Raw genomic sequence first — 18,856 nt, forward strand, 5'->3', positions numbered from 1 at the left:
CCCTCTATATAGAATGAACTCCCTCAGCTTCATAGAGTCCAGTGAAAGCTGCTGAATAATGTTCCCTTGTTAACATATTGAATTGCACCCCCTCTATATAGAATGAACTCCCTCAGCTTCATAGAGTCCAGTGAAAGCTGCTGAATAATGTTCCCTTGTTAACATATTGAATTGCACCCCCTCTATACAGAATGAACTCCCTCAGCTTCATAGAGTCCAAGAATTAGGCGTCTTAAACAAACTTTTAAAAAGTCTCCTGTGTTTGCAGAGCAAAACTACAGAAGCAATGGGATGTTCTGAAACATTTGCTGTTTGTGTTTGTGTGTGTGTGTTTGTGTGTGTGTGTATGTGTGTGTGTGTGTGTGTGTGTGTGTGTGTGTATATATATATAGATAGATAGATAGAAGATAGATAGATAGATATGTGTGTGTGTGTAAATAAATTCATTTCAAAATTTGAATTTTTGAAATGTTTGTCACACTGAAAAATAGCATTAATTGGGGGCTTGATGATGTGGGACAGGGTTACACTGGCTAGAATCCAGGGGCTTGAATTGCCATATTTGAATTAACTCCTGTGGTGTGTGTGTGTGTGTGTCTATATCGATCTATATGTATTATGTATTTATATGTGTGCGCGTGGAATTGCAATAAGAAGCGATACAAACTTTAACCAGAATCTCGCAGACGGTATGTGAAGGAGGACAAGACAGACAGACAGACACAGCGAAGGCGGACACGAGCGCGTGGCAGGAAACAGGAAGAGGAAGCGTGCAGCAGTAAGGGAGGAGTGAGACAGAGGAGTTATGGGATACCTGTGTTTTAGACAGATGAGGAGAAGGCAGGGATGTTTATGCTGAAATGAAAAAGGACAGGTTAGAGAGAGGGAGGGAGAAAGGTAGGAATCAGGCTACCATGTACTGGGAAGGTTATTGGGGTACCAGGTTAGTGGTTTTTGGGGCAGAGCACAGGCGTTCTGAGGGGTGAGCGTCCACCGAGCTCGACTCTTATCCCCCCACAGGTCCCCAGCGGAGTTCTGTGTCTTTGCACAGCCTGGACGCGAGTGCTTTAACTGGGTGAGCCACGCGGGGGACCCCCAGTATTACACACTGAGTGGAACAAGAGGGTTAAGGAGCCGCGTGTATTAGGGCTCAGGGTTATAGATTATTGGGGTGTGTTCAGTGTTGTACAGTATCACACTGCAGGATTTACTGCAGCAACACGGCAGTGGGGGTTTTGTGAATCTCGCAAGAAACCGGTTAACCTCGCATGAGAGAAAAAAAAAAAACATTTTTATATATAAAATCCTTTTAGAAAGTTTTTGCTATTTATTTTAAATCGCAAGATGGTTTTGAAGATTCTGACCCCTGAAAAAAAAAAAACAGTTTTTTTCTGCTGTGACAATCATCGAGACACCCAGACCGATTCCGAGGTCCGAGGTCCGAGATACTTACGTTCCAGATAGTTACGAGCCACGAATTTCAGAAGCTCATCCAAGCCGATGACTGGCAGGGAAATCTTCAGAACCACGATCCACTGAGTCAACGAGAGATCAGTCAGCTTGAAAATCATCTAGAGAGAGAGAGAGAGAGAGAGAGAGAGAGAGGGGGGGGAGGTCAGGGTACAGGGGTATCGGGACACGGGTATTGGGGTACATGAGTAGTGGGGTGTTCTTACGGGCAGGGGGTCGACGTAGAGAATGAGGAAGTGCAGAGACATGGAGAGGCAGATTGAGCCCAAAAGCCAGCAGTTAACCCAGGGAGGCATCCTGAGGAGAGACTGATTCTCAGAGAGGCTGTGAGAGGAGAGAGAAGAGGAGAGGGGTTACTTTATAATTATGTGTACAGTTTTGAGTGTTTGACATCCTGTCTGCTAAACTAGACAGACACAGACTCACACACAGATAGACTATCTAAGCTTGAAGCATGTGACTTGCCTGTTGAGGGCGTTGCACATCTCGATGGTGACCAGCACAGACAGAGCCATCGTCATGGGAGTGGGAGACTCGAACACCTTGCACAACACACCTTCGAAATCAGGGTTATCCTCCGTGCACTGCATGAAGTGAGACTGAGGAGAGAGGGAGTGGGAGAGAGGGTGTGAGAGAGGAGAGGAGTGTGTGTATCAGTATATCTCATTGTGTATCTCTGTGTGCCTCTGTGAGTGTTTTAATGTATCTCGGAGTGCGTATCTCAGTCTGTCTCTCTCTCTCTCTGTGCCGGGTTCCTCACCAGTTGGTAGTAGGTGACTCCGGGACCATCGTCAGAGTACAGGAACCACCAGGCAGCGGCTCCAACAGTGGCAGCGCCAACGTAGGCTGAGAGAGAACGAAGGAGGGGAGGAGAGAACATCAGCACAGCCAAACTAGATATCAAGATACCCAGCAGAGTTAGAAAGGACAGAGACAGACAGACACACAGACAGACGGACTCACCTCCAATGGCCAGGTATCTGAAGAACAGCCAGCCGGAGATGAGGGGCTCCTTGGCGCTGCGGGGGGGCTTGCCCATGATGTCCAGGTCGGGGGGGTTGAACCCGAGGGCAGTGGCGGGCAGGCCGTCTGTTACGAGGTTCACCCAGAGCAGCTGAACGGGGATCAGAGCCTCGGGGAGTCCGAGCGCAGCTGTGAGGAAGATACTGAGGGACAGGAGGAGAGAGAGAGAGGGGGGACGGAAGAGCGGAGAGGGGACAAAGAAGATGAGGGGGAGATAAGGGGACAAAAGAGGAGGGAAGAAAGGGATTAGAGAGGAAGAGGGTATACAGGAGAAGAGAGGTGAGAAGGGATTGGCGGAGAGAGATCTAGGGGTTGGAATATACAGAGACAGACAGGCAGCCTCTCTCACCACACCACCTCCCCCACGTTGGACGAGATGAGGTATCTGATGAACTGCTTCATGTTGTTGTAGATCGCTCTGCCCTCCTCCACGGCCGCCACGATGGAGGCAAAGTTATCATCAGCCAGCACCATCTCAGAGGCCGATTTCGCCACAGCCGTGCCGGAGCCCATCGCAATACCGATCTCAGCCTTCTTCAGAGCGGGGGCGTCGTTCACTCCATCACCCGTCTGAGAGAAAGGCGAGAGGCGGTCAGAGGGGCAGGGAGGAGACGAGAGGTGGGCAGAGAAGGGAGGGGAGGGGATGAGAGGAGAGGAGACGATAGGTGGGCAGGGAGGGGAGGGGACGAGAGGAGAGGAGATGAGAGGAGACGAAAGGGCGCGAGAGGGGTGAGGACATTTCCTTTTTCGGACTGCAGGAACACAGATATTGATATAGAGATTGATTCTGGCCTTGTCGAAGGACTGCAGGAACTCTACGATCTTGGGTCTGATATAGATATTAATTGATATTAATATAGAGATTGATTCTGGTCCCTCACCATGGCTGTGATCTCGTCAAAGGACTGCAGGAACTCTACGATCTTGGGTCAGATATAGATATTAATTGATATTAATATAGAGATTGATTCTGGTCCCTCACCATGGCTGTGATCTCGTCGAAGGACTGCAGGAACTCTACGATCTTGGATTTGTGGGACGGCTCCACTCTGGCATAGCAGCAGGCTCTCTTGACAGCCTCTCTCTGCTCGGCAGGGGGGAGGTCATCGAATTCGCGGCCCGTGTAGGCGCGGCCGGTCACCTCCTCATCCTCCCCGAAGATTCCAATACGACGACAGATAGCCACTGCTGTGCCCTTGTTATCACCTGAAAGAGAGAGATTGATAGAGATATACATTCTGCGTGAGAACCTTGACATAGTGAGTAGGCTCTTTTGACTTTGTTGCTGTGTGTGTGTTCTTTGCATGTGTCCCTGTGCGTGTTGTTGGTGTGTCACTGGCGTGTTCCTCACCGGTGATCATGATGACACGGATGCCGGCGTCGCGGCACAGCTGGATGGATCCCGTCACTTCCTTGCGGGGGGGGTCCAACATGCCAACACAGCCCACAAAGGTGAGGTCAGTCTGGGGGAGAGAGGAGGGAGAGAGAGGGGAGAACCATTAATACACAGAGTGAGAGGAGGGGGAGAGGGGAGACACACAGAGACAGACACGCACACACACTTGCCTCATATTCTGCAAACTTGGTGGAGTCCTCAAGGTTCATCTCTTCCTTCTTGGGGGGCGAGTCGCGGGTGGCAAGGGCGAGGCAGCGCAGGGTGTCTCTCCCCGTCCCCCACTCCTTGATCACGGTCATGATCTTCTCCTTCACGGGCTCGGTCAGGGGGACGCGGGTGGTCCCCACGCGGACATAGGCACAGCGATCAATCACGCCCTCGGGGGCACCCTGCAGGATGGGGCGGAAACATTGAACAGAATGCAGGACATTTAAAATTGCTGTGTGTGTGTGTGTGATGTGCTGGTCCAGTGGTTACAGAAAAGAGGTCTTGATACCAGGAGGTTCAAATCCCGGCAGAGCCACCGTTTCCCTGTGTGTGTTTGTGTGCGGGACCCTGAGCGAATCACTTCACCTCCTTGTGCTCCGTCCTTCGGATGAGATGCAAAACAAACGAGGTCCTATTGGAAGAGACTCTGCAGCAGCAGCAGTTGTTGATGATGCAGAGTTCACCCTCCTAGCCTCTGCAAGTCGCTTTGGATAAAAGCGTCTGCTAAATGACTAATAATAATAATAATGATAATAATAATAATAATAATTACAGAAGTGTTATGGCTATGGGATGAGGGTTGATTGCATGGTTGCGATTTTGTGTTTTGGCTTGTGTGTGTGTGATTGCTTCACAGCTGCGACTGCGCCCCGACAGGCTGAATCGAGCGTTGATGGTGGTTTTGTGTCGAAGTGGGAGAGGCGATTACAGGAGGAGTAAGTACATGCGATCCCTTCTGACAGGGAGAGAGGAAAGACCCCGTTCCTGGGTACGTTTTGGGTCAAGATCACAAGCTGAGAAAACTGTCTCAACCTTATTTATGACAGCTTAGTATCTGGAGCGTGGAAACAGGAAGGTGGAACATCCATGTCTTGAATGTCTTTGTTCGTTAATACAAGGGTGCTCTGTGTGTGATTTCCATGCATGTGCTTGGCGTGTGAGGGCGGGACTCGCCTTGATGAACATCTTGTTCCCCACGGCTGCGCGGGACGCCTTGGCGGGGGAACAGTACACGGACATGGACTTCCTGTCCCGAGAAAACTCCAGAGTGAACTCCTTCTTCATCAGCTGTTTGATCAAAAGGGCTCTCTCCTCGGACAAACTAGTGGACTCTCTCCCTCCCTCTCCCCCCCAAATCCCCGTTCAGAAGGGGCCCCGCCCCCCAAACCCTGGGGACTCAGTGAACTCACTGAGCAGCAGGCGTTGGCTCTCTCCACCTTGGACAGGCTGCGGACGTCAGTGCTGAAGACATTCATCTTCTCAACCAGGCAGGACAGAGCTGTCTCTGTGGCCTCACCAACCTTCTCATAGATACCCTTCGCCTGAGAGAGAAAGAGAGAGTGTGAGAGAGGGGAAGGAGAGGGAGGGGGAGAAGGAGGAGAGGAGGGAGTGGTTTGTACCTCGTTGTAATCCAGGGAGGAGTCGTTGCACAGAGCGCAGATGGTGGCCAATTCAACCAGGCCATCATACTGACCCGATTTCACCTGCTTGTCATTCTTGGTCCTGAGAGAGAGAAAGACACACGTTAGGCTCAGTATCATAAAATTTTGGGGACTGAGAACAGAACTACAGCTCCCAGACTCCCCTGCCATGCCGGACACTGGGTCCTGGTGAACATGGCATTGTGGGGGCTGTAGTTTTATTTAAGTATGTCCTTTCATTTCTTTTTACAGACTGAAAACAGAACTACAGCTCCCAGAATCCCACGCTGTGCTAGACACTGGGTCCCGGTGAACATGGCATTGTGGGGTCTGTAGTTTTAATTTTAAACTATGACCTTTAAATTATTATTATTATTTTTTTAGACTGAGAACAGGACTACAGCTCCCAGACTCCCCTGCCATGCTGGATGCTATGTCCCGGTGAGCAGGGCATTGTGGGGGCTGTAGTTTTTTGAGGGCTGGTACTCACACATCTCCCTCGGGAGTGTATTTGGAACCGGAAATATTGAACTCATTCAAGGTGCAGACGTCGCCTTCAACTTTATCAAGGATGAACATCTAAAGAGAGTGAGAGAGAGAGGGGTGGGAGGGCAGTTAGACAGGATAATAGTGTAGTGTGAGAGTGTGTTGTGTTTCATTGTATCTCAGTGTGTCTCAGTGTCTCTCTATCTATGCCTCTGTCTCTCTCTTGCTCTCACCTTGCACACAGACATCTGGTTGGTGGTCAGGGTGCCTGTCTTGTCAGAGCAGATGACCGAGGTGCAGCCGAGGGTCTCGACGGAGGGCAGGCTCCTCACGATGGCGTTCTTCTTCGCCATGCGCCTCGTACCCAGAGCCAGGCAGGTGGTGATGACAGCGGGGAGACCTGGGGAGAGGGGCAGGGGTATTGCACATTGAAGAGAGAAGGGGGAGAGGTATTGCCAGTACAAACAGACAGATATAGACAGACAGTCAGAGATAGATAGATAGACAGATAGATAGATAGACAGACAGACAAAAATACTGCATAAAGACTCAGATAGATACAGATAATAGATAGGTAGACACAGATGTACTGCATAAAGACTCAGATAGATAGAGATAATAGATAGGTAGATAGACAGGTGTACTGTATAAAGACTCAGATAGATACAGATAATAGATAGACAGACAGACAGATAGATAGACAGACAGATAGACAGACAGACAGATGCACTGTATAAAGACTTGTACAGACAGACAGACAGACGGACGGACGGGTACCCTCTGGGATGGCAGCGACGGCCAGGGCCACGGCGATCTTGAAGTAGTACACGGCGCCTCGTATCCAGGAGCCCCCGTGGACTGGGTCGTTGAAGTGTCCGATGTTGATGAGCCACACGGCCACGCAGATCAGGGAGATGACCTTGGAGAGCTGCTCTCCGAACTCGTCCAGCTTCTGCTGCAGGGGGGTCTTCTCCTGCTCCGTCGCTGCCATCTGGTCACGGATCTTACCGATCTCCGTGTTCACGCCCGTGGACACGGCCACGCCTATCGCCTTGCCAGCCGCGATGTTAGTGCCCTGAGGGTGAGGAGAGAAATAGAATATATATATATATATATATATATATATATATATATATATATATTATATGATGGAGAGGTGGATGCAGGGATGGAGAGGTGGATGCAGGGATGGAGAGATACAGGAGAGAGATGGAGGAGAGGTGGATGCAGGGATGGACAGAGAGATGGAGAGGTGGATGCAGGGATGGAGAGGTGGATGGAGGGATGGAGAGAGATGGAGAGAGGTGGATGGAGGGATGGAGAGATAGAGGAGAGAGTTGGAGGAGAGGTGGATGCAGGGATGGACAGAGAGATGGAGGTGGATGGAGGGATGGAGAGAGATGGAGAGGTGGATGGAGGGAGGGATGGAGAGATAGAGGAGAGAGATGGAGGAGAGGTGGATGCAGGGATGGACAGAGAGATGGAGAGGTGGATGGATGGAGACTCACAGAGAACAGCATGTTCTTCTTGTCCTGGTTGACGGCGCGGGGGTCGGGGACGGGGTCAGTGTGTTTGATCACCGACACGGACTCCCCTGTCAGGATGGACTGGTCCACTCGCAGCGTGGTGGAGATGATGGTGGTCAGTCTGATATCAGCAGGGACCTTATCACCAACTAGAGAGGGGGAGGAGGGGGAGTCATCATTGAGGTCATTTTTAATAGCATGTGGAATACAGACAGACAGGCCTTCGTATATTTCAGTCGCTCGCTCTGTTTCCCTCTCTCTCTCACTCTCTCTCTCTCTCTCTCTCTCTCTCTCTCTCTCTCTCTCTCACCTGACACCTCCACAATGTCTCCAGGTACGATCTCCCTGGCTTTGATTCTCTGCACGCTCTTCCTGTCTGTTCGGTAAACCTTCCCGATCTCCGGCTCGTATTCCTTCAGGGCCTCGATAGCGCTCTCCGCATTCCTCTCCTGGGGGGGGCAGGGGGGGTTTAGAGCAGGAAGGGCAGTATAGAAGCAATACATCCAGTCGAGCCAGTCTCTAATATCAGTTAATATGACCAGTCAGTCCTGTGTCTCACAGCTGTGACCACAAATTTTAGGATTCAAAAAAGCTATATGATCATAATTTACCGGAAGGAAGCCATAATAGCAGTCCAGTGAATATTTCATATTAGATTTTGAAATGTCACATTTTTCCAGTCAGTTTTTCTGTTATGTATCTGGGAAAATTACAAAGCGCTGTGTAATTCAATATGTTAACAAGGGAACATTATTCAGCAGCTTTCACTGGACTCTATGAAGCTGAGGGAGTTCATTCTATATAGAGGGGGTGCAATTCAATATGTTAACAAGGGAACATTATTCAGCAGCTTTCACTGGACTCTATGAAGCTGAGGGAGTTCATTCTATATAGAGGGGGTGCAATTCAATATGTTAACAAGGGAACATTATTCAGCAGCTTTCACTGGACTCTATGAAGCTGAGGGAGTTCATTCTATATAGAGGGGGTGCAATTCAATATGTAAATTCTGTACAGAGGGGGATGCAAAACTTGGCCACAGCGCTGTCTCAGTTGATATGTCTGATTCTGTTATCTACTTAATTTCTCAAGTTAGGATGTAGTTTTAGAAGTCACCACTAGAGGGTCTGTAATTTCTGTAATTTCCCTCCTTCCGTCTCCCTGTCCCTCTCACCCACTTGCTCCCATATCTCCGTCCCTCCTTCCCTCCCTCTGTCCTTCACTCCCCCTCTTCCCTGTCTGACCTCCCTCACTCCCTCCTCTCTTACCTGCCACACACCAACGATCGCGTTGGCGATGAGGATCAGAAGGATGACGAAGGGCTCCACAAAGGCGGTGACAGTCTCCTCACCTTCCTCAAACAAGGCCAGGACCTGGGGGAGGGAGAGGGAGGGGAACCAGATGAGAAACTCCAAAACATCAAACCAGTTTCAATCCGACACTACAGGAAGCTGCATGAAGTGCCTTCATCAGCGTTACTGAAACTAAACTGAGTCCAGCAGAGCAGCTCTAGTTTGGGGCTCTAGTGCCTTCATCAGCGTTACTGAAACTAAACTGAGTCCAGCAGAGCAGCTCTAGTTTGGGGCTCTAGTGCCTTCATCAGCGTTACTGAAACTAAACTGAGTCCAGCAGAGCAGCTCTAGTTTGGGGCTCTAGTGTCTTCATCAGCGTTATTGAAACTAAACTGAGTCCAGCAGCAAACAAGTGTTTGGTTCTGAGAGAGAGAGGGAGAGAGTTCTATTTTCTGCTGCATTGAAGTTGCCTGCCTTCTCTCCTGCTCCTTCACCCCTCTCGCCTCTCAGCTCCAGTATTAAGTTTCGCTGGCTCCCCCACTCCCAAAATAACCAGAGGGGCTGAGCGCCCGCCATGCCTTGTTTGGGCAAACTGTGCGGGAGAGAGAGCGGGCAGGGGCAGAGAGGAGAGGAGGGGAGCTGGGGCATGTACACCTGATCTTTAAAACAGGTGTCGTAGTTTCAAATCTCACAAGGAATGCTCCTGAAATAGAAATCCCAAGTCTACTGGCAACAACTGGGACACTTGGAGAAAAACAGAACGTCCTTAATTTTCAGACCTTGCGGGAACTTGACACCCCCCACCCCCCCGCAAAGACAACTGCGAGGGACTGAACTCAAGATGAAATTACGTGAAATTAAATTAATCAGACTGATTCAGACAACTCCTCTGAGTTTCAATAGCCATAGTTTTATATATTATACTGGACTGTGGCTCCAGCAATGATTCACACAGCCCCCCTGAGTTTCAATAGCCATAGTTTTATATATTATACTGGACTGTGGCTCCAGCAATGATTCAGACAGCCCCCCTGAGTTTCAATAGCCATAGTTTTATATATTATACTGGACTGTGGCTCCAGCAATGATTCAGACAGCCCCCCTGAGTTTCAATAGCCATAGTTTTATATATTATACTGGACTGTGGCTCCAGCAATGATTCACACAGCCCCCCTGAGTTTCAATAGCCATAGTTTTATATATTATACTGGACTGTGGCTCCAGCAATGGTTCAGACAGTCACTTTGTGTGTGTGTGTTTGTGTGTGTGTGTGTGTGTGTGTGTGTGTGTGTGTGTCGGTGTGTGTGTCTCATTTTTATTTGAATTCTGATTCTGCGTTCTGCCCCTTTGGGACGCACTTACAAAAGAGATGCAGGCTGCGAGAAGCAGGATTCTGACCAGCAAGTCTTCAAACTGCTCGGCAACCAGCTCCCAGATTGTCTTTCCTAGAGAGCGAGAGAGTGAGTGTACAGCAGAGGGGGGTTATAACACAACTGCACTCTCATGCATGACATATTATTATATGAGGCTATAATCTATAATGCATTATTTTAAATGTTTTCCATATGTTTATATATATATATATATATATATATATATATATATATATATATATATATATAATAGATATATAATACCTATATTATATGTATGTTTACACAGGTTGGACAAAAGTTTTTGCAATCACCAAGAAGAACAACAAAACAAAAAAAAAAAAAATAAAAAATATACATGAACATAATTTAAATCTTATTTTACATCATGTAATCAGAACAAACTAGAAAATGATATTGCAAAAAATAATAATAATATAAGTTTGTCCAATAGGGTGATGATGCAAAACCTGTGGCCAGAGCTGTGTGTGTATACAGAGATGTGGGGGGCGGGGGAATTAAGATAATTTAAATATAATTAACCCCTCCTTTCTTTCTTTCTTCTGTTTTCAGCTACACAACCCCGCCCCCCATGCTGCACTGGGGGAAGGTTACACTAAAACACCTTTTTATAAGTTTTTGGCTGTTGTTGAAAAGTTCAGAAAAATAAAAAATAACTAATTAATTAATATGAATTTACCTTCTTCAGCGGGGAGCTCTGTCCATTGAAGATGGGCGATACGGAGGGAGGAGAGGCGTAGGGAGAGCGAGAGAGAGAGGGGGGGGGAGAGAGCGATTAGTGATTTCCTTCTCATTCACATGTAATATGCTTTCTCTTCATTATACTGGGTTAACGTATCTTCATGTGAAAACTGCTTTTAAATCTTCCTTGTAATATTTTAAGTTCTCTTTGTTATCTTTTGTTAAAATCGACCTGATTTTTTCACTCCTTGAAAAAAAACCAAAAAAACCCCAGAAGTTTATTAAAATATGGCAATAAATTCAAATGGACGCTAAGTCGGTCACATCCCCCCCCCCCCCACACAATTAATAAAGTCTCAGGAAACTTTTAAAAAGTTTGTCAAACCACTTTTAAACAGTTTTCAGTATGTGACAAACTTTTCAAAACTTCAAATTTTGACAAGATGTTCCTGAAATGAATTTAATATTTACACACACACACACACACACACACAGAGCAGTGTGCAAATGTATCCGATCACCAAGTTGCTTCTATGGTTTTGATTTGCTCTGCATTCAAAATCAAAACACTGGAACTGAAAATCGAGGAACATTTTTTTTCCACAGCTGGCACCTTAGTGATGATCTATTATTCAATGCAGCGACTTGAACAGACCACGTTACGAACAGTTCAGAGACAAGGATCGCAGAGCAACACACCAGATAAAAACCCAGGAGACGTTTTGCAAGTTTGAGATCCCTCATTAATTCATTAAAGCACAAAGCGGTCTAACATTTTCACACACAAGTTCCTACTGTTTCTATCGTGCTGATTACTGAGTGTAAATTGAGATTCTACCCCACGGGGGTTTCATGCAGTTTTTGACTGTGTGTGTGTGTGTGTCTATCTGTCTAAAATGAAAAGAAAGTAACTGATAAATTATAATTTCACTATTATGAATGCTAGAGTTTTCAGTTTATCACTGACTTTTCTTCTTTGTTGAATATTTCTAACCCTACGCCCCAAAAACTAACCAGCTGTATCGCTGCCTAAATCCATCATAATGACTCGTTTTACCACACTTTCATTGTGCTTTACTACACTTCACTGTTGGCCACTTCTAGAAGAGTTAGTTTAACCTGTTTTTACCTCTGTGTGCTTTGCAATGCTTCCCTGTGCTTTACCAGACCTCTCTGTGCTTTACAATGCTCCCCTATGCTTTACCAGACCTCTCTGTGCTTTACAATGCTCCCCTATGCTTTACCAGACCTCTATGTGCTTTACAATGCTTCCCTATGCTTTACCAGACCTCTCTGTGCTTTACAATGCTTCCCTGTGCTTTACCAGACCTCTCTGTGCTTTACAATGCTTCCCTGTGCTTTACCAGACCTCTCTGTGCTTTACAATGCTCCCCTATGCTTTACCAGACCTATCTATGCTTTACAATGCTTCCCTATGCTTTACCAGACCTCTCTGTGCTTTACAATGCTTGCCTATGCTTTACTAGACCTCTCTGTGCTTTACAATGCTTCCCTATGCTTTACCAGACTCTCTGTGCTTTACAATGCTTCCCTGTGCTTTACCATACCTCTCTGTGCTTTACAATGCTTCCCTATGCTTTACCAGACCTCTCTGTGCTTTACAATGCTTCCCTGTGCTTTACCAGACCTCGCTGTGCTTTACAGTGCTTCCCTGTGCTTTACCAGACCTCGCTGTGCTTTGCAATGCTTCCCTGTGCTTTACCAGACCTCTCTGTGCTTTACAATGCTTCCCTATGCTTTACCAGCCCTCTCTGTGCTTTACAATGCTTCCCTGTGCTTTACCAGACCTCTCTGTGCTTTACAATGCTTCCCTGTGCTTTACCAGACCTCTCTGTGCTTTACAATGCTTCCCTATGCTTTACCAGCCCTCTCTGTGCTTTACAATGCTTCCCTATGCTTTACCAGACCTCTCCGTGCTTTATCACACTTTGCTAAGCTCTCCGCTCTCCTCTCTCTGCTCTCCCTCTCTCCTCTCTTCCATCTCTCTCCCGACTCACCGTTGGGTCCGTATTTTTCCAAGTTCTTCTTCACCTGTTCCGGAGAGAGTCCGGAGTTCTCATTGACTCCGAAGTAGGCGAGACATTCCGCCACTTCCTTGCTGTGTCCGTTGTCCATGGCGGTGTCTTAGATCTCTCTTTCTTGTTTTTTTTTTTTTTTTTTTCCCCCCAATGAGACCGACACACAACTCCCTGATCTCTTACAAGCCTGGGGTAAGAGTCCGAGAGCCTCGCAAGGCGCTATATATACCCTGCGGACCTCCCCGCCTCATTGGTCAGCGGGCATGACCTCACGCATCTAATTATCTCTTAGAAGGAGTTCATTTTTGTGCCTAGTCAGTCTTGAGTTTGAGTGAAGGGTGAAGTCTGTTGGAGGCAGAGAGGGGGGAGGAGGAGAGGGGGGGGGAGAGAGAGTGGAGTGCAGGTTGACCCTGTCACTCAAGCACGGCTTTCAGTTTATATTATCGCCACCATTTTTTTTTTTTTTTTTTTTTTAATGTAAGGTCATGATCTCAGTAGGCAGCTAAGCCTCACATGTTTGCTTCTCACTTACAGGAGCTCCAGTTACTCCATTAACTTTTACTAAGTCCTGCTGCTGTACACAGAAAATATAATGAGAGAGGAGAGGAGAGGAGAGAGAGGGGAGAGGAGAGGAGAGAGGAGAGGAGGGGAGAGAGAGGAGAGAGGAGAGAGGAGAGAGAGAGAGGAGAGGAGAGGAGAGGAGAGAGAAAGGAGAGGGGAGAGGAGAGGAGAAAGGAGAGGGAGAGGAGAGGGAGAGGAGAGGGGAGAGGAGAGGAGAAAGGAGAGGGGAGAGAGGAGAGGAGAGGAGAGAGGAGAGGGGAGGAGAGAGAGGAGAGAGAGAGAGGAGAGGAGAGGAGAGGAGGGGAGAGGAGAAGAGAGGAGAGGAGAGAGGAGAGGAGAGAGAGAGAGAGGAGAGAGAGAGAGAGAGGAGAGGGGAGAGGAGAGGAGAGAGAGAGAGAGGAGAGGAGAGGAGAGGAGAAAGAGAGGGGAGAGGGAGAGAGAGGAGAGGAGAGAGGGAGAGAGAGAGGAGGAGAGAGGAGAGAGAGAGGGAGAGAAAGGAGAGGGGGAGAGGAGAGAGAAGAGAGGAGAGGAGAGGAGAAAGAGAGAGAAGGGGAGAAGAGATAGGAGAGGAGAAAGGAGAGGGGGAGAGGAGAGAGAAGATAGGAGAAGAGAGGAGAAAGGAGAAAGGGGAGAAGAGATAGGAGAGGAGAAAGAGGAAAGAGAGGAGAGAGAGGAGAGGAGAAGAGAGGAGAAAGGAGAGAGGGGAGAAGAGATAGGAGAGGAGAAAGCTGGAGAAGGTGGGGGAGAGGAGAGGAGAGAGGGGGAAACGGGAGAGGTGGGGAGGAGGAGAGGGGAGGGTTGAGGGGGGAGAAGTTATAAATAATATATAGAATATCAAGTTATAAATAATATATAGAATATCATACAGTGTGGTATATGATGCAAGCTAGGCAAACTGATCCGACGATCCATATCCTCAGTAAAGGTCACCCAGAATTTCACTTCACCTTGAACAAATTCAGACTGTCCTGGTATATACAGCTGATTCTCTATATATGTCCTACAGTACACTTTCTGTCTGTCTGTCTATATATATATATATGAGTCCACAGTAAAAGCGTCAGTAAAGTGTTATACAGTGTGGTCCCGTCAGCATTGCCCTGTGTAGAGTACAGCACGGCCAGGCTCTGCCCAGCACACAGCAGGCTAATGAGTTGGGGGGGGGGGGCGTTGGGTGTATCATCCAGTCTCCTTCACAAGAGGTTATCAGGGTCAAAGGTCAAGCGCGTTTAAATGTTAGAGGCGAGAGGGGGTCTTTCATCCTCTCTCTCCCTCCTCTCGTTCTCTCGCTCCCTCTGTAAGCTGATCCCCTTCACTCTTAAATGTCATCTCCAAGGAACAGAGTCTGTGAGTCTGTGTCTGTCAGTCCGAGTCTGTCTGTCTGTCTGCGTAGGACCCAGGCCTGATCCCAAAGGTGAAAGGTCAGGGATTGAACAAGAGCAGCTGAGACTAAAAGAAAACGAACACAGCGTGCTTTCCAGAAATAGAGAGAGGAGAGAGAGAAAGAGAGGGAAGAGAGGAGGAGGGAGAGAGAGAGAGAGAGAGAGAGAGAGAGAGAGAGAGAGAGAGAGAGAGAGAGAGGGGGGAACTAACATAAAGGTTAGTTTATCCTATTTTTTTTTTTTTACCAGACCTCTCTGTGCTTTACAATGCTTCCCTATGCTTTACCAGACCTCTCTGTGCTTTACAATGCTTCCCTATGCTTTACCAGACCTCTCTGTGCTTTACAATGCTTCCATGTGCTTTACCAGACCCCTCTGTGCTTTACAATGCTTCCCTGTGCTTTACCACACCTCTCTGTGCTTTACAATGCTTCCCTGTGCTTTACCAGACCTCTCTGTGCTTTACAATGCTTCCCTATGCTTTACCAGACCTCTCTGTGCTTTACAATGCTTCCCTGTGCTTTACCACACCTCTCTGTGCTTTACAATGCTTCCCTGTGCTTTACCAGACCTCTCTGTGCTTTACAATGCTTCCCTGTGCTTTACCAGACCTCTCTGTGCTTTACAATGCTTCCCTATGCTTTACCAGACCTCTCTGTGCTTTACAATGCTTCCTTGTGCTTTACCAGACCTCTCTGTGCTTTACAATGCTTCCCTGTGCTTTACCAGACCTCTCTGTGCTTTACCAGACCTCTCTGTGCTTTACAATGCTTCCCTGTGCTTTACCAGACCTCTCTGTGCTTTACAATGGACCATGCTGTGCTTTTACTATGGGACACTTTCTCCCCCTCTCTCTCTCTCCCTCTCTCAGCATCCAGTTCTGTCTCTCCTCTCTCATTTTCTTTTTCTCATCAGTCTTCCTGTCATCCCCTCTTCACAGGCCACCCCCTGTCAATCCCAGCCTCCCCTCTCCACCCCAAATAAGGCTGTCCCATCCTCCCTTTCCTTCCAGCCTTCCCTCTTTTCAACTCACAATCGAGACATCTCCATCCCTCTTCTCTTACACTCTCCCTCCCTTTAGGAAATGAAATTGTAATTTTAAATGGGTATTAAATGAAATTATTATTATTATTGTTATTATTATTATTATTATTATTATTATTATTATTATATTATTATTATTATTTGCATCAAACTTCTGCGTTTTGTTTAAACTTGCAGGGATGTTTTGGACGATGTTTTACTTCAATCCAGATTTAATTATATTTGTTTTCTATTTTCTGTTAATTTCTTAATTACCGTTAGTTACCGCAAATGACTTTTGCTTTTATTATATTATCCCATCCGGGACGAGAATTTCCCGTTCGGAATTCCGCAATCGAGCCAACTGGAACGCTCCGTGAGATCAGCAGAATTCCACAACCCCCACCTGTCGTGTGACCTCAGAACGCGTCACCCCCGACACGTGACAAGGACGAGCCGGCTTCACTCAGACACCCTCGTCATGTGACCCGGCACGCTCGCCAACACATCCCCGTTAATATGATCAGTCCGTCCTGTCACTAAGATCAATTAACATGACCAGTCCGTCCTGTCACTAAGATCAATTAACATGACCAGTCCGTCCTGTCACTAAGATCAATTAACATGACCAGTCCGTCCTGTCACTAAGATCAATTAATATGACCAGTCCGTCCTGTCACTAAGATCAATTAATATGACCAGTCCGTCCTGTCACTAAGATCAATTAACATGACCAGTCAGCCCTGTCTCTTATATCAGTTATAATGACCAGTCAGCCCTGTCTCTTATATCAGTTATAATGACCAGTCAGCCCTGTCTCTTATATCAGTTATAATGACCAGTCAGCCCTGTCTCTTATATCAGTTATAATGACCAGTCAGCCCTGTCTCTTATATCAGTTATAATGACCAGTCAGCCCTGTCTCTTATATCAGTTATAATGACCAGTCAGTCCTGTCTCTTATATCAGTTATAATGACCAGTCAGCCCTGTCTCTTATATCAGTTATAATGACCAGTCAGCCCTGTCTCTTATATCAGTTATAATGGCCAGTCAGCCCTGTCTCTTATATCAGTTATAATGACCAGTCAGCCCTGTCTCTTATATCAGTTATAATGACCAGTCAGAAGAGGAAAGCCCATCTTATAGTCTCTTATATCAGTTAAAAGGCCAGTCCGAAGGCCCTGTTCTCTTTATATCAGTTTTATATGGCCAGATCAAGCCCTGTCCTCTTATATCATTTTTATAATGGACCAGATCGATGGGTCCTTGTCTCTTAATCAGTTATAATGGCCCATCTCCAAGTAGATCCCTGATCCTCTTATATCAGTTATAAATGGCCCAGTCCAAGGCCCTCCCTGTCTCGTATAAATATCAGTGCTCTTATAACCATCAGTTTTTATAAATGGCCTGCATTCCGACTGTGTCTTCAAGACGCGAAAAAACCCAAATTCAGCGACCTCCTCTAAACATGTTCTCATAGGGAGAGTGGTAACCCCTATAATCCGGAATCCTCCTGCCCCCTAGCGGGATTAAATTAATGCTGAACTATTCATTTAATATATTATTGCAAATCATTTACTCGTTTTAATTTCACAATTCACTCTGAGAACACACGTTTTTTTTTTTTTTTTCAAATCAATATTTTTTTCTTAAAAAAAACAACAACATTTAAATAAAGCTTTATACTTTGTATTTTATTTTGAAAACCCAGCCAGTCAGTGTTAGGGCGAGGAGGGGAGGGAAGTGACTCTAAAAACTACAGCTCCCAGCATGCCCCACGTTTAAAGCAAAGCCGTATAATAAACCGTATAACCGTTTTTAATACCGCACGACCTCCCCTGCTTACCCGTCGTTACATTGCCTGTAGCGGGATATTGAGGTCGATGCTCAATATCCATGATTTATTCTTACACGACGTAATGTGTTCTACATGTTGTGACATCATTCTTACATGACGTAATGTGTTCTACATGTTGTGACATCATTCATTGTGACATCGATGGCAGGTGAATCAGTCCCGTGGCGTGCATCCTGTTGACAGTGCTATGGCAGGTAAGTGCAGGTTTTTAATTAAATGTATCAAGCAAGAAAAAGTGCTTTTGTAAAGTCATTTATTTTTTATATTCAGTGTGCATTCCTTCCGGCTTGCGAAAAACACTTGATTCCAAAGCAATTGTTCAGTTTGCTTGATCCGTGGTAAACTGTTGACATGCTAGTGCTATTTATAAGGGCATAATATATATTATTAACATATATATATATATATATATATTATATATACATATCTTATTATAGATAAGTGTGTGTGGTTGTGTGTGTGTGTGTGTGTGGGTGTGTGTGTGGTGTGTGGTGTGTGTTGTGTGTGGATCGGATTTGATCACAAACCCCAGAAATACATAAATGTTATGCATTTTGATACGGAGAGCTGTATACTACACGTTCCTCATTATATTAGTATCTCAATTCCGAGTTTTTTTGAATTATTTCTCATTTAAAACCCATCTGTATTACTAAAAGAATTTATTTAAAACAAAACCTTCGTTTCAACTTTGATGTGGTGATACAGGCTATGCCATTTGGCTCGGTCTGCGCCCACTAATAACAGACTGCTTCTTATGCACAAGAAACAAGCATGAGCATTGTTAGCTGGCCCACGCGCTGTGTGTTGGGCATTGTTTTTTGGAATTATTGTGTTTTTGGGGTGGTATGTTTTGTGTCATTAGAATGTGCACAGTCAACCGAATCAGTTTACTTAAAGGTCTTTTGAAGGAACAAAACGTTGATTCACGGAAGTAAAGCCAGAAAAAGGTTTGACAGAGGGTTTTGCAGCACTGTTAACACTCCCTACCTTCACATTTAGTAGAAATGTTCAATCAACGGACTTTGATTGTTGCTTTTATTCACTTTTCGCTGGTGATAGGTCGTCGTGGCTACCGCCTAAGAAATATCTATA

At 46.4% G+C, this 18,856-nt stretch overlaps 1 protein-coding gene across 2 annotated transcripts in view; it reads right to left on the bottom strand.

Moving 5' to 3' along the window:
• Positions 1–13,132, bottom strand: part of LOC121305230 (sarcoplasmic/endoplasmic reticulum calcium ATPase 1) — a 14,610-nt gene extending 1,478 nt beyond the window's left edge. Inside the window, exons 1-22 of one of the 2 annotated variants that reach the window (XM_041236777.1) lie at positions 12,915–13,132; positions 10,895–10,912; positions 10,184–10,266; positions 8,798–8,902; positions 7,840–7,978; positions 7,512–7,678; positions 6,781–7,078; positions 6,237–6,403; positions 6,008–6,096; positions 5,497–5,599; positions 5,286–5,418; positions 5,051–5,175; positions 4,060–4,278; positions 3,845–3,956; positions 3,476–3,699; positions 2,843–3,063; positions 2,434–2,636; positions 2,231–2,316; positions 1,936–2,069; positions 1,677–1,794; positions 1,454–1,571; positions 815–855 (exon numbers count right to left, since the gene is read on the bottom strand). In XM_041236777.1, coding sequence (XP_041092711.1) covers positions 851–855; positions 1,454–1,571; positions 1,677–1,794; positions 1,936–2,069; positions 2,231–2,316; positions 2,434–2,636; positions 2,843–3,063; positions 3,476–3,699; positions 3,845–3,956; positions 4,060–4,278; positions 5,051–5,175; positions 5,286–5,418; positions 5,497–5,599; positions 6,008–6,096; positions 6,237–6,403; positions 6,781–7,078; positions 7,512–7,678; positions 7,840–7,978; positions 8,798–8,902; positions 10,184–10,266; positions 10,895–10,912; positions 12,915–13,032 — 2,985 coding nt within the window. In that variant the 5' untranslated portion in view covers positions 13,033–13,132 and the 3' untranslated portion in view covers positions 815–850. The remainder of the gene's footprint in view (positions 1–814; positions 856–1,453; positions 1,572–1,676; positions 1,795–1,935; positions 2,070–2,230; positions 2,317–2,433; positions 2,637–2,842; positions 3,064–3,475; positions 3,700–3,844; positions 3,957–4,059; positions 4,279–5,050; positions 5,176–5,285; positions 5,419–5,496; positions 5,600–6,007; positions 6,097–6,236; positions 6,404–6,780; positions 7,079–7,511; positions 7,679–7,839; positions 7,979–8,797; positions 8,903–10,183; positions 10,267–10,894; positions 10,913–12,914) is intronic. The other variant, XM_041236776.1, reaches the window with a different exon arrangement.
• Between the last annotated feature and the right edge of the window lie 5,724 nt (positions 13,133–18,856).

This window comes from Polyodon spathula, chromosome 42, assembly GCF_017654505.1.
Source record: "Polyodon spathula isolate WHYD16114869_AA chromosome 42, ASM1765450v1, whole genome shotgun sequence".
NCBI lineage: Eukaryota > Metazoa > Chordata > Actinopteri > Acipenseriformes > Polyodontidae > Polyodon > Polyodon spathula.